At 39.8% G+C, this 15000-nt stretch overlaps 3 protein-coding genes across 6 annotated transcripts in view; 1 reads left to right on the top strand and 2 right to left on the bottom strand.

The window, feature by feature from the left end:
* Positions 1-2712, bottom strand: part of pfklb (phosphofructokinase, liver b) — a 21118-nt gene extending 18406 nt beyond the window's left edge. Inside the window, exons 1-3 of the mRNA XM_084395118.1 lie at positions 2492-2712; positions 1857-1930; positions 1147-1224 (exon numbers count right to left, since the gene is read on the bottom strand). Coding sequence (XP_084251244.1) covers positions 1147-1224; positions 1857-1930; positions 2492-2573 — 234 coding nt within the window. The 5' untranslated portion in view covers positions 2574-2712. The remainder of the gene's footprint in view (positions 1-1146; positions 1225-1856; positions 1931-2491) is intronic.
* On the top strand, positions 2179-9085 carry cfap410 (cilia and flagella associated protein 410). 2 transcript variants are annotated; one of them, XM_084395159.1, is made up of 7 exons: positions 2179-2336; positions 4002-4020; positions 4994-5040; positions 5399-5631; positions 6400-6547; positions 6638-6728; positions 8229-9085. In XM_084395159.1, the coding sequence occupies exons 1-7, from the start codon at positions 2284-2286 to the stop codon at positions 8361-8363; spliced, it is 726 nt and encodes a 241-aa protein (XP_084251285.1). In that variant the 5' UTR covers positions 2179-2283; the 3' UTR covers positions 8364-9085. The 2 variants fall into 2 exon arrangements, with proteins under 2 accessions (XP_084251285.1, XP_084251284.1); XM_084395158.1 differs by lacking the exon at positions 2179-2336 and adding an exon at positions 3656-3833.
* Positions 9040-15000, bottom strand: part of orc2 (origin recognition complex, subunit 2) — a 19511-nt gene continuing 13550 nt past the window's right edge. For 2 of the 3 annotated variants that reach the window (XM_084395125.1, XM_084395126.1), the window contains exons 11-16: positions 13783-13879; positions 13557-13703; positions 11880-12051; positions 10852-10913; positions 10653-10771; positions 9040-9287 (exon numbers count right to left, since the gene is read on the bottom strand). In XM_084395125.1, coding sequence (XP_084251251.1) covers positions 9204-9287; positions 10653-10771; positions 10852-10913; positions 11880-12051; positions 13557-13703; positions 13783-13879 — 681 coding nt within the window. In that variant the 3' untranslated portion in view covers positions 9040-9203. Of the gene's footprint in view, positions 9288-10652; positions 10772-10851; positions 10914-11879; positions 12052-13556; positions 13704-13782; positions 13880-14073 lie in introns of all 3 variants that reach the window. The other variant, XM_084395124.1, reaches the window with a different exon arrangement.

Raw genomic sequence — 15000 nt, 5'->3', positions numbered from 1 at the left:
CATCACACACACACACTAACCCGACCCCTAAACCTACCCATCACACACACACACTAACCCGACCCCTAAACCTACCCATCATACACACACACACACTAACCCGACCCCTAAACCTACCCATCACACACACACACTAACCCGACCCCTAAACCTACCCATCACACACACACACACACTAACCCGACCCCTAAACCTACCCATCACACACACACACTAACCCGACCCCTAAACCTACCCATCACACACACACACTAACCCGACCCCTAAACCTACCCATCACACACAGAAACGCACTCAATTTATTGCATAATGCGCGATTTTCACACTGTTTTTAAAGAAAACTGAATTATACAGAATAAACTGTGAATTGAGTTTACAATCCATTCTAAACTCAGCTGTGTTCTTGATTAGTCTGCAGATGTGTGTGTGTGTGTGTGTGTGTGTGTGTGTGAGCGTGGACATGATGCAAACGCTGCTGTAATCTCACACTTAATCTTCCGCTTTAATCTCAATCCTGCTGCTGTCAGTCAGAGGAAGATGATTGACAGCTCAATATGATTGACAGCTCAGTGCTTCTGCAGAAACCCACCGGGAACTTATTAGAACATTTAAACCCGTTTACTTATTCATTACATGTTTGATGCTCCTGGTTTCATGGTCAGGCCTCCCTTTGATGATGTTTTCAGGCTCTGCTAGAACTTGAATGTTGATTATTCTCCTCATATTCTCCATTGTTGCGGCTCCTCTCTTCCCAGTCTGTCAGTAACGCTCTGTTTACTTCCTGTCTCTATGAAGCCCCTCCTCCTGAAAAGCACACTGTGCTCTGATTGGTCGGCTGGAGCAGTGTGTTGTGATTGGTCGAGCGCTTCGAGTGTGTTTGGGAAATGTCCCGCCCCTTTCCATAACCGCCAGTTTAACACACTACTAACTAACTCAACCAGGCCCCGCCCCTTTATTCTGCGTATGAATTATTATAATGAGGAATATTGTGACGTGTTCGTTCCCGGAAGAAACTCAAGATACAATGGAGGCGTTTCAGGAGTTCAGGAACACTGACTCTGATATAGAGAAGAACTGGAGCTTCTTCATGATCGAACACCAACATTACACACTAAAGACAGATGAACTCAAGCGTCTCAGACTTACAAGCTGAATGATGTTGGTGACGCTCTGCCAGTTTGCGAGTTTGATATTATCTCCTCCATCAACCAGGCCTTGATAACCCTGAGAGAGAGAGAGAGAGAGAGAGAGAGAGAGAGAGAGAGAGAGAGAGAGAGAGAGAGAGAGAGAGAGAGAGAGAGAGAGAGAGAGAGAGAGAGAGAGAGAGAGAGAGAGAGAGAGAGAGAGAGAGAGAGAGAGGTTAGAATCACACAAGCTCTCAGTGTCTCTCGTCCAGCAGAAGTTTTATAAAATAAAAAATCTAATTTAATTCTTACTTTTACTAAACTCTTAAAAAACTTGTACTACATCCCGACCAACTTCACCTATTTTTTCCTTTCTTGTCAGATAAATGGACATTTTCGCTTTTCCAATAACAAAGGGTTTGTTGCCTAAACAACAAGTTGCCCTTTTTCCCCCAAAACTTGAGAGAGAGAGCGAGATTAATTGTTCTACTTTCCTTTTTTAATGTATGTATATGTGCTATGATTGGAAATGCTTTAGCAATACATTGAAACAATTGTCATGCCAATAAAGCACATTCTGAATTCTTTTCATTTGAGAGAGAGAGAGAGAGAGAGAGAGAGAGAGAGAGAGAGAGAGAGAGAGAGAGAGAGAGAGAGAGAGAGAGAGAGAGAGAGAGAGAGAGAGAAAATCACACAAGCTCTCAGTGTCTCTCGCCCAGCAGAAGCTCCTACCTCATAGATCAGGTAGACTTTGGCGCCTACAAAGATGCCCATGCGTGTTACAGCTCGAACAGCAGCATTCATACCTGCAGAAATCACACACACACACACACACACACACACACCACCAAAATGCATTTAATGCATAAAGTGCATTAGTGTTTAATGCAACGTGATTTGACAAACTGTGTATGCAATGCACAATGCAATCTGGCAACACACACAACATGCAGAGCCAATTTAACGAGCAAACAATTCCAATGAACAAACAAGAGGAGCAGAAGAACACACTAGATAGGGCTCATGACAGAAAGTGCTGCCCAAATAAGTTACATAACAGTCATTCATGCATTACTTCTGCCCCAGATACTCTCATTCAACACAGAAAGAACTGAGAAAATCATGAAATGACACAAAATACACCTTTTGCATTAGTATCATGCAGTGCAGGAGTTTTAGCAGTGTTTGCACGAGTGGATTCCTCTACAACAGGTAGTAAGACACGTTTCTATATTATTTACACATTGCTTGCATGCAGATGAACTGAAACTGAACAATGTATGAGACGCGCACTCTCGCGTCCGAAACGCTCTTTGTCCAGAATGTTTGTTTGTCCATAACGGTTTTATGATGATGATGTTGTTTACCCTGCGCGTCCCCGCCGCTGGTCAGGACCGCGATGGCTTTCCCCGCGCCGCTCATCCGCAGCTTCTCAAAGTCCACATGCATGATGGAAGATCACTAATATAAACCCGTAACAGAGGAAAAACACTCGCACTGGTTCCCAGTTCAAAGCTTCTGACATTCACCGCACGTAGCGCACGAATTGTGTCGGCGGCGCGCACGTACGCGCGCCTCGCTCCGCCTCTTGTTTGTTCTGCGCGCTCTCGCCTCGAGCTACACTTTTCTGCTCGTTCTCGAATTATCTCCACAATTAGACGAAGATTACATATGATCGAATAGATATTGGACTTAAACTGAGTAATGAAACAATTAATGCAATGGAGAACTGACTCGATAATTCCTCAGTTAAAACTAATGCTGACTGAAGCAGTTCATTTCATGACATAATGTGTAATGTTTTAAACGTAAAAAGTTAATGAGTAAAAATATTAATGTTATGTTTGGTGAGAGACCGTGGAAAAACATGAACCTCTTCTGTAACCCTTAAAAAGCGTTATTATGCGAAAACAGTGTTTTTTTATTGCAATTAATAACAATAGGGGAATACAGAGTCATACAAAACACTTGAATTTATAAAAAATTGTATATCACAATTCTGTTCTACAACACATTGTTCTGTATTGAAGTCAGAGAGTCGTAAAAAAACTTTAAGTCAGTGGAAAATATTCCACCATTTGGTACAGTTATCATACATTTTACTTTATGGATATGATATTTCCCAAATAAAATTTCCAGTAAACCGGTATCACAATCCATAAACGAGACCATTATATCAGTTATAGTGACACATTTGTAAAATACCTCAAAAATAAACATAGAAACCTTGGACCAAAAATAATTTGGTATTTATTACAACTAAAAAATAAATGTACAATTGTTTCTGTTTCCTCTTTACAAAAAAACAGCATGATGGAGAAACCCCTTCTTTAAACTTACTGATAAAATCATTTCATGGATAATATCTATTTATTATTTTAAAGTGAGTTTTTCTTTTACTTTATTAGGAATAACATTATTAATATCTGACGAACAGTTGTTGTTTTGTCGCCCTCTGCTGTTGCTCCTGTGAACTGAGCGCGTGGACACGCCGGACACGCGCTGTTGTCATAGACGCGGAGTGACGCGCATGCGCAGTGTCTGATTACGGAAAGCAGAGATGTGATGTTCACCAGACGCGTTCGGGATCAATATTGACGCACTTACAAACAAAACCTTAATATTTATCAACATGAAATTAACCCGGAAACTTGTTCTGGCTCGGGCGAAAGCATCGGACCTGGAAAGTGTGAAGAAATTAAACTGTTGGTGTGTTTTCTGCGGTTTGTTAGCTGCTAGCCTGATGAAAACCTGTCGTTTAATTAAGATTTTTCATTTTACATTAGTCTGTGTTGTTGGGTTTATCCTCAGTGTGGATTTACATGAAGATATTTGCTGAATAACTGTATTCTCTAATCATTTCTTCGTGTGTTTCAGGGGCTGTAATCTGACAGACGTGAGTATTGAATCTTTTTTCTTCTTTTTATGTTTAAAATCCCATTATATTACAAATAAATGACATTATATTATAACACGGTTATCTATGGAAGACCATTTCTGTCACACAAGAAAAAAATCAGGCTTTGGTAAATCTTAATTGTGACATGAAGTCAAAATTATGACATACCAAGTCACAATTATGAGATTAAAATATAGAAATTATGATATATATGTGTGTTCATTTCCAATTTTCATCTTAGAAATATGACTTTGTAATGTCATTATTTTAGTGCTGTCAAATAGATTAATCGCGATTAATCGCATCCAACAAAAGTTTGTTTATAATATGTGTATTTGACAGCACTACATAATTTATGTCATAATTATGATTTACAAAAGCATGATTTTTTTTTTTTATGTGGTGTAAATGGGCTTTCATAGCTAGCATTGGTAAAACTGTGGTACTGAATGATTTTCATATTCACATACCATAGTACAATTGTAATCAAAATGATTCAGCCCTCATTACAAATCAGGTTTATTGGCAAAATGTACAGACTTTCAGCCGTTAGCGATGAACAAATCAAACAGAAGTGATTGAAACAGCTCAACACAACAAGTGTTTGTAGAGGTTTCCCCAAATTCAACTGAAAATGCACCTTCTAATGACTTCTGCAGTCTCAGACCTGAATATAATCCCTCAGAACAGCCCAGATCTGCAGAACAGGGGTCGTCTCATTAATCAAGGGCTTCATTAGCTGCACCAGGTGTGCTAGAGCTAGAACACATGACACATCTGAACTGGACAGGTTTGATGAGTGTCACGTTTGACTGTATTTTAGAAATATGGTCAAAAGAATAGTCCAGAACATTAAGAGAAGTGAATGGATAATTTCGATTACAGCTGTATACCCTTCTATTATATAATATGACATTATTCAGTGCACTGTACATATAAATGCAAGGTTTATGTGTTAATGTTTCCACAGATCTCCATATTTGAGCAGATTCCTAATGTCGAGGTTCTCACACTGAGGTTTGTCTTGAGCTTTCTGGGAATAATCGATTATAAATCTCCTCGTATATCTGCGAATCGACACGCAGCAATGCTACATGTCTCTAAATGTCATAGTCATTTGTTAACAAACAAGTATTCATTACTTCAGTGAGTTCAGTGTTTCTGCCTTAAATTATTACACTGTTTAAATTAATAAATTTTTATCTAACTGTGATTTTGTATATGTGCATTTCTGAAATACATAACTTCCTCTGATATCAGATGTAAACTGTAATGTGCACTCTCTGTAAAGCTGCTTTGAGATGATGATGTGCTGTGAAAAGCGCTGTACAGATACACGTGTATTGAGTTGACTGTGTGTAACGGCGTCTCTCAGTGCGAACCACATCTCGTCTCTGGAGCACATCTCGTCCTGTCAGCACCTCAGCGAACTCTATCTGAGACGCAACGACATCCACTCGCTGTGTGAGCTCCGGCATCTGAGGAGTCTGAGTTACCTGAAGGTCCTGTGGCTGGCGGAGAACCCGTGCTGTTACACCACTGACCCGGACACGTACCGGCTGACGGTCATCAGAACCCTGCCCGGACTGCACAAGCTAGACAACCAGGGTGAGCTGAGACACACTAGCTCTAGAATTACAGGAATACTGGATTCTGAACCTCAAAGAAATGCCACAATCACGAGCTTGAAGCTCATACAGTCGAGTCGCCTTCATTTATACAGCGCTTTAACAATATAGATGTTTCAAAGCAGCTTTACAGTGATAACAGGAGATTACAGTAACAGAGAGTGTTTAGGCTTTACAGCAGATCTAGAATAAAGTTATTGTCCAGATAAAGTTAGCTTTGATTGATTCACTTTCACACAGTCAAACCAAAAATTATTCAGACACCAGATTTAATTTGAGATTTTTCACTAGTGTGATCAGGACACTATAGTTCATTTATGTAAGTGAGGAGAGCAGAATAAAGTAAACTGTATAACATTAATAAATGACATTTATTAAAATTTAGGACCAACATTTATTCCGACACTTTGAGCTGATCATGTTCTGCTGAAGTGTGTTTTCTTTAATTGCTAATGCTCTTTTTACACACAGACTGAACACAATGAAGCATTGCTTGGTGATTGGTTGAGCTAAACTGGTATTATCTAATTGTGTAGTTAAATTTAACAGCTGACAGATATTCAACATAATTCATGTGTGAGACAGTCTAACAGAAGGACGGACAAAACCAGTCAAATATCAACTGAGTTCTGCTCATATTTTACTACCATTTTCTAAACTATAGCGAATAAACTGTGATAATGTGAGAAATGTTGAATACATTTTGGTTTGACTGTAGATATGAATATTCATGAGTTTGTTCTGTCAGTTGTTACAGAGGAGGAACTCGCACAAGCATTAAAGGAAGGGGAGGAGCTTGTGAGCCCTCCAGGCCCCACCCCCACCAGCTCAACCAATGGCCTTACAGAAGCAGAGTCCGAGACCGACCCTCTTAACTACAGCATGGAGGAAACCAAGTAAGATCTGACCTGTGTTTCTGCTGTGTGTGTGTGTGTGTTGTGTGGATGTGGAACTGAACACACACTCTCACACTGATCTCTGTGCAGTAAGATTCGAGCTCAGCTGGGAATGAAGCTTCTGCCCAGAGACAAGTTTCCATCGCTGTCGTCCCCGAGAGAGGCCGGAGACAAGAGGAAGGTACGAACACTCTTTCAACAGCAGCTCGTTTCAACAGACTTTATAACACACACCATTTTCTTTTAAAAACACATGGAGAATATTATTATATTCTGACCACTTAGAATATTTCCTCGCTATGTATGCCAACAGAGTTCTTAACATTATGGGTTATATTACCTACTGTACAACTCGCTTTATGGAAAGTTGAAAGTAATGTGTTTTGTTACTTTTGTCTTTTTGTCTATTTCCTGGAGAAGAGAATTTTGATTTAGTAGTTTGAAAATGTTTAAGCAAATTAAACTAAAAAGTAATTTAGTTAAAAAGTTAAAGTAACTTTTTTTAAAAAGTAACTCAAATATTAATGTGTAAATGGATAAAGTAATGCATTACTCTGATTACATAATGCACGTTACTTGTAACATCGAAAGTAATCTGATTGTAAAGCGTTACTTTACTGTTTACATCAAAAGTAATCTGATTGCGTAATGCATGTTACTTGTGATGCGTTACTTTACTCGTTACATCAAAAGTAATCTGATTGCGTAGCGGATGTTACTTGTAACCCGTTACTTTACTCGTTACATCAAAAGTAATCTGATTGCGTAGTGCATGTTACTTGTAACCCGTTACTTTACTCGTTACATCAAAAGTAATCTGATTGCGTAGTGCATGTTACTTGTGATGCGTTACTTTACTCGTTACATCAAAAGTAATCTGATTGCGTAATGCATGTTACTTGTAACCCGTTACTTTACTCGTTACATCAAAAGTAATCTGATTGCGTAGTGCATGTTACTTGTAACCCGTTACTTTACTCGTTACATCAAAAGTAATCTGATTGCGTAGTGCATGTTACTTGTAACCCGTTACTTTACTCGTTACATCAAAAGTAATCTGATTGCGTAGTGCATGTTACTTGTGATGCGTTACTTTACTCGTTACATCAAAAGTAATCTGATTGCGTAATGCATGTTACTTGTAACCCGTTACTTTACTCGTTACATCAAAAGTAATCTGATTGCGTAGTGCATGTTACTTGTAACCCGTTACTTTACTCGTTACATCAAAAGTAATCTGATTGCGTAGTGCATGTTACTTGTAACCCGTTACTTTACTCGTTACATCAAAAGTAATCTGATTGCGTAGTGCATGTTACTTGTAACCCGTTACTTTACTCGTTACATCAAAAGTAATCTGATTGCGTAGTGCATGTTACTTGTGATGCGTTACTTTACTCGTTACATCAAAAGTAATCTGATTGCGTAGTGCATGTTACTTGTAACCCGTTACTTTACTCGTTACATCAAAAGTAATCTGATTGCGTAATGCATGTTACTTGTAACCCGTTACTTTACTCGTTACATCAAAAGTAATCTGATTGCGTAGTGCATGTTACTTGTGATGCGTTACTTTACTCGTTACATCAAAAGTAATCTGATTGCGTAGCGGATGTTACTTGTACTGCGTTACCCCCAACACTGCTCATATGTAACTCATCTGTGTTGTTCCTGGTTTCAGTGCCACACATTAGAGGCCGTTCTTCTCCTGCTGAAGGATTTGGACGTCGAGGAGCTGAAAATCGTCCAGTCAGTCACAGAGAGCAAACTCAGATCCCGCAGTCGACAGAGAGAGAAATCTCCCGTCTGCTCATGAACTCGCCAGCGGAAAACACCTTTAAACCAGCGGCCCACGAGCAAACTCTTCATATTCGGAAAAACGACACTTTTATACATATTTCAGGAACACTTTACAATAAGGTTTTATTTGTTAATGCATTTGCTAACTTGAGAAATATATTCCTTACTGCATTTAATGTTAGCAAAAATACAGTTGTTCATTCATGTTATTTCACAGTGCATTAACTAATGTTAACATTCAACTTTTGATTTAAAAAACTGCATTCGTTAATGCTGAAGTTAACTTTAAGAATATTAAATGCTGTAGAATTATAGTTCATTTTAACAAATGCGTGTTATGTTAATAAACGAAACCTTATTGTAAAGTGTTCTATAATAAATGTCTTGAGTTATTTGTTTTTATGCTCAAGGCAGAATGTCTCAGATATTAACATTTCATAGTCATTTGAAACAACGCCAGATCACTGCGGTACTACAGATCACTTCCTGTACGGGACAAAACAAATGAATAATGTAAAGCTTTTGTTTGTTTGAATCTTTCATGCTCACTTGTGATTGTTACCAAGTTGCCTTTCACTGTTCAAACTCCTGTTTTGGAGAAAATGTTTTGCTTCGTAATGATCTAAATGAAGTGGAACAACATTTTGTGTTGAAATAATACATACAAGAATGTATTTTTCTATGTAAATAAATTCAGATGCACAAGAATATTTATTGTTGCCATCATGATCCTACACAATTTTACAGAATACTGTACATGATTAAGTGTCGCTTAAACCCTAAATCTGCCATGTTTCCTTGAACATAAAGCACTAAACCAAATCATTTATGATACAAAGTTGACAGGTATCAGGTTTCATTCCACATCGTTTTTCTCCAGAAAGTCAGTCAGGGTCCCGTTATCCACCGGAATCAGGAGATATTCCACCCCGTCGGCGCCCTGACACACAAATAACGCTGCTTTAAAGGGATGGTTCACCCAAAAATGAAAAAATAAACGCATGATTTACTCTCCCTCAAGTCATCCTAGGTGTACATGACATTCTTCTTTCAGACGAACACAATCAGAGTTATATTAAAAAATGTCCTGTCTCTTCCAAGCTTTATAATGGCAGTGAATGGGTATATGTTTTGGAAGTCCATAAAAGTGCATCTATACTTTTATGATGGACAGATGCACTTTTATGATGGACAGATGCACTTTTATGATGGATAGATGCACTTTTATGATGGACAGATGCACTTTTATGATGGACAGATGCACTTTTATGATGGACAGATGCACTTTTATGATGGATAGATGCACTTTTATGATGGACAGATGCACTTTTATGATGGACAGATGCACTTTTATGATGGACAGATTATGATGGACAGATGCACTTTTATGATGGATAGATGCACTTTTATGATGGACAGATGCACTTTTATGATGGACAGATGCACTTTTATGATGGACAGATGCACTTTTATGATGGACAGATGCACTTTTATGATGGACAGATGCACTTTTATGATGGACAGATGCACTTTTATGATGGACAGATGCACTTTTATGATGGACAGATGCACTTTTATGATGGACAGATGCACTTTTATGATGGACAGATGCACTTATGATGGATAGATGCACTTTTATGATGGATAGATGCACTTTTATGATGGACAGATGCACTTTTATGATGGACAGATGCACTTTTATGATGGACAGATGCACTTTTATGATGGACAGATGCACTTTTATGATGGATAGATGCACTTTTATGATGGACAGATGCACTTTTATGATGGATAGATGCACTTATGATGGATAGATGCACTTTTATGATGGATAGATGCACTTTTATGATGGACAGATGCACTTTTATGATGGACAGATGCACTTTTATGATGGACAGATGCACTTTTATGATGGACAGATGCACTTTTATGATGGATAGATGCACTTTTATGATGGACAGATGCACTTTTATGATGGACAGATGCACTTTTATGATGGATAGATGCACTTTTATGATGGACAGATGCACTTTGATGATGGATAGATGCACTTTGATGATGGATAGATGCACTTTTATGGATTTCCAAAACATATACCCATTCACTGCCATTATAAAGCTTGGAAGAGACAGGACATTTTTTAATATACCTCTGAATGTGTTCGTCTGAAAGAAGAATGTCATAAACACCTAGGATGACTTCAGGGTGAGTAAATCATGGGCCTATTTTAATTTTTGGGTGAACTATCCCTTAAATGATAACTTGAGTTATTCTGCACATATGAACAGGACAGGCGAATTCTGACCTTCTTGGTTCGGATGAGTTTGTGATCTCTGAACTCGGTGAGTTGCGTGCGCAGAGTGATGTCACTGTTCACCAGGAAAGACTCGCGACAGCGCTGGTAGAAATCCTGGAAAGACAATCCTGAACAAACAACAAAACAATCAAGTTTTAACCCGCAGGAGCTCGATTATAAATGAACAGTGGCAGTGACGGTGTTTTACCCGTGTATGCAGGATTGTCCTTGTTCTCCAGCTGAAACTCCGCCAGTAATCTGAAGATTCCTCTGCAATTTATAGCATACAATACAAAAATTACTATTGTTCTATTTTTGTTCACATTTTTATAATCAATATTGGATTGTTTTAATTACTGGTGTATGACTGCAAAGAGTTAAAACATGCTTTTCATCCGAATGTCATTTTCATGTCAATCTGCCTTTATGAATCCAGATTTACTTCAGAATCAGCATGAAATCAGTCTGTACCACGCGGCAACCTTCCAGTCTCTCTCTCTCTCACACACACACACACACTCTCACACACACACACACACACACACACACACACACACACACACACACACACACACACACACACACACACACACACACACACACACACACACACACACACACACACACACACACACACACACACACACACACACACACACACACACACACACACACACACACCATAACACTCTTCAATCCAACACTGAAGTGTCTTAAACTGCAGTTCATCGACTGGCCACTAGAGACCGGCTGCAGAAGAGACTCAATCCCATAAACCCTCATGTTAAAATGCCCAACTTTACAGCAGAAAACAACATGTCTACAGTCTGGTACAAAAAGTGGTTTTGGTCTATATTGCTAATTTTGTCCTTCATGACGACTGTGAGGCGGGTGAATTTTTTTATAACTCATCCGTTTAAATTATATTAAACCTTAAAGTTCTGCATAATTAAGGGCGTGGCCACTTGAGTGACAGGTGGATTGCCGATGATGTCCCTGCTAGCCGTTTGTCTGCTGTCTGTTAGCGTCACCTCAGCTAATCCGCCTCTCTGCTCATTTCCGTTTGTCCGGGAGTGACGCTGCCAAGATGGCGACAGCCGGCTCCGCCCACTTTGGGCTTCAGAAACACTACGGGTGACGTCACACACACTACGTCCAGTGTTTTATGCAGTGTATGATCTGTACGTGCGTTTGATTTGTGAATGTCCTGACTGTGATTGAGGCTAGTGTCGTCACCTGGCGTTGGGCGTGAGACTGCGCAGCACGTGTGTGAGAGAGCTGAGCGCTAGCGCCCCCGTCTGGCGCACGAGCAGAGAGTTCTCGTACGACGTCTCCTCAGCGTACGGCAGGTATGTCGTGGTTTCGTACCACAGCCAGTTGAACATGCTCATCTTCGCCTGATCCCAGACTGAAGCGCACACACACACACACACCAGGGGTTATTACAGACAGCATCAGGGATGAGATTTCTCTCCATCTACTCAATATTACAAGGCCATTATATCAGTATCTATGGAAGATTGCTTCTGCCAAAGAGTAAATAAAAAAAAACAGTAATTGCCACTTTTCATCTCACAATTCTGACTTTATTTCTTGGGATTCAGAGTTTATAACTCACATTTCTGACTTTTTTCCTCACAATTTCAAGTGTAATTTTCGCAATTCTAACATTTTTTGTTTATTTTAGAGTGAATTTTTTTGCAATTCTGATGGGTTTTTTTCTCACAACTCAGACATTATTTCCCGCTTATTGCATTTCATTTATATCTCGCAATTGCGCATTTAATTTTCTCAATTCTGACGTTTTTTTATAACTCGCTCGCAATTCTGACATTATTTCCTGCTATTGCGTTTAATTTATATTGCACAATTCTGTAGATATTTCTCACAATTGCGCATTTAATTTTCGCAATTCAGCAATATTTCTCACAATTGTGAGGTTTTCCCCCACAATTCTGACGTTTTTATCTTGCGAATGTAAATTTATCTCACAATTCTGTTGTTTTTTCTCGCTATTGCATTTCATTTATAACTCGCAATTCTGACTTTTTTTCCTTACACATTTAATTTTCGTAATTACATTTTTTTTTATCGCTATAGCATTTCATTTATATCTTGCAATTCTGATGCTATACAAGTTTATTTACGTTTTTCTTGCCGTTGCATTTAATTTATATCTCGCAATTCTCACTTACTTCCTCACAATTGCACGATTAATTTCCGCAATTCAGAAATTTATCGCAATTACAAGTTTAATTTTTCCACTATTCTGAGGGTTTTTTTTCTCCCAAGCTTATAACACGCAAATGTATCAATATTTCTCGATATTGCAAGTTTATTTTTCTGCGATTCTGACGTTTTTTCTTGCAAATGCAAGTTTATATCTCACAATTCTGATATTTTTTCTTGCTATTGTGTTTAATTTATAGCTCGTAGTTCAGACTTGTTTCCCTCACATTTACACATTTAATTTTTGAAATTCTGAATTTTTTTCTCACAATTACAAGTTTGTAACTTACAATTCTGACATTTTTTTCTCACTATTGCGTATAATTTATATCTTGCAATTCTGGTGTTTTACAAGTTTATTTATTAAAAATAAATAAACATTTGATATTTATTAAAAAAAAATATATATATATATATTTTTTTTAAATAAATATAAAAAAAACTAAAAACTGAGTTAATAACTTGCAATTTTGACTATCGCAATTCCGACTTTTTTCCTCGCTACTGCATTTGTATCTTGCAAATCTGACGTTATTCTCACAGTTTCGAGTTTATGTCTTGCAATTCTGAGTAAACTTGCAAATGTGAGATGAAAAAGTCGCAATTACCTTTTTAATAAATTTTATTCCGTGTCAGAAACAAGCTTCCATAGTTATCATCCTAACGCTTAAGCATGAGACTGACTGAGTGGAGCGTTTATGTGGTCGATGGAGGCCAGCAGGTGCATGTTGGGAAGCGCCGCCAGCTGCCCCAGTGCATGCTGGGTCCTGTCGCCCCTCAGCATGGGCCCGTCGATGTTATTGACGATCAGAAACACGTGATTGCTGGGATCTGGAAGGAAAACACACGAGTTACAGCCACTGGAGACCATCAGCCATGAGTTCAGAGAGGAGACACACACGAGCCGAACCTTCTCTGAGTGTGTTGGCGATGAAGTCGACCTGGTCTCCAGGGTTACGGAAACTTCCCTCGTGCTGGAGCACGTCTGCAGTGATGCTGTTCAAGATCTGGAGGATTACAGGGAGATTCAGATGAGGACAATCAGAGTTTATATCAGTCAGTGTCACAGTCATGTGGATGATGCTCTGTCACATGGAAAAAAGCAGCAAGAATGTTGTGCAAAACATGTTTGAAGCACCATGAGGAAGAGTAAATGATGAAACCATGTGAGTGTGTGAGTGAGTGTGTGTGTGAGACTGACGGCTTTGAGGGTGATGCTGGGGAAGAAGCCGTTGACCACCACATGATCGCAGTCCGACAGCAGAGACGAGCAGGTGTAGGTGTGTGTGTGTGTGTGTGTGTGTGTGTGTGTGTGTGTGTGTGTGTGTGTGAGTGAGTGTGTGTGTGAGACTGACGGCTTTGAGGGTGATGCTGGGGAAGAAGCCGTTGACCACCACATGATCGCAGTCCGACAGCAGAGACGAGCAGGTGTAGGTGTGTGTGTGTGTGTGTGTGTGTGTGTGTGTGTGAGTGAGTGTGTGTGTGAGACTGACGGCTTTGAGGGTGATGCTGGGGAAGAAGCCGTTGACCACCACATGATCGCAGTCCGACAGCAGAGACGAGCAGGTGTGTGTGTGTGCGTGTGTGTGCGTGTGTGTGTGAGAGTGTGTGAGACTGACGGCTTTGAGGGTGATGCTGGGGAAGAAGCCGTTGACCACCACATGATCGCAGTCCGACAGCAGAGACGAGCAGGTGTGTGTGTGTGTGTGTGTGTGTGTGTGTGTGTGTGTGTGTGAGTGTGAGTGTGAGTGTGTGTGTGTGTGTGTGTGTGTGTGTGAGAGAGTGTGTGAGACTGACGGCTTTGAGGGTGATGCTGGGGAAGAAGCCGTTGACCACCACATGATCGCAGTCCGACAGCAGAGACGAGCAGGTGTAGGTGTGTGTGTGTGTGTGTGTGTGTGTGTGTGTGTGAGTGAGTGTGTGTGTGAGACTGACGGCTTTGAGGGTGATGCTGGGGAAGAAGCCGTTGACCACCACATGATCGCAGTCCGACAGCAGAGACGAGCAGGTGTAGGTGTGTGTGTGTGTGTGTGTGTGTGTGTGTGTGTGTGAGTGAGTGTGTGTGTGAGACTGACGGCTTTGAGGGTGATGCTGGGGAAGAAGCCGTTGACCACCACATGATCGCAGT

The sequence above is a fragment of the Rutilus rutilus genome (genome assembly GCF_951802725.1).
Source record: "Rutilus rutilus genome assembly, chromosome: 22".
Taxonomy (NCBI): Eukaryota; Metazoa; Chordata; class Actinopteri; order Cypriniformes; family Leuciscidae; genus Rutilus; species Rutilus rutilus.
The sequence above is the reverse complement of the archived record's forward strand: the minus strand, read 5'-3'. Positions and strand labels throughout refer to the sequence as shown.

Coding starts and splice junctions, on each gene's coding strand:
- cfap410 (XM_084395158.1), top strand. CDS start 3,757: ATGAAATTAACCCGGAAACTTGTTCTGGCTCGGGCGAAAGCATCGGAC. Junction 5,041..5,398: donor GTCGAGGTTCTCACACTGAG/GTTTGTCTTGAG, acceptor GGCGTCTCTCAG/TGCGAACCACATCTCGTCTC. Junction 5,632..6,399: donor GCACAAGCTAGACAACCAGG/GTGAGCTGAGAC, acceptor TTGTTCTGTCAG/TTGTTACAGAGGAGGAACTC.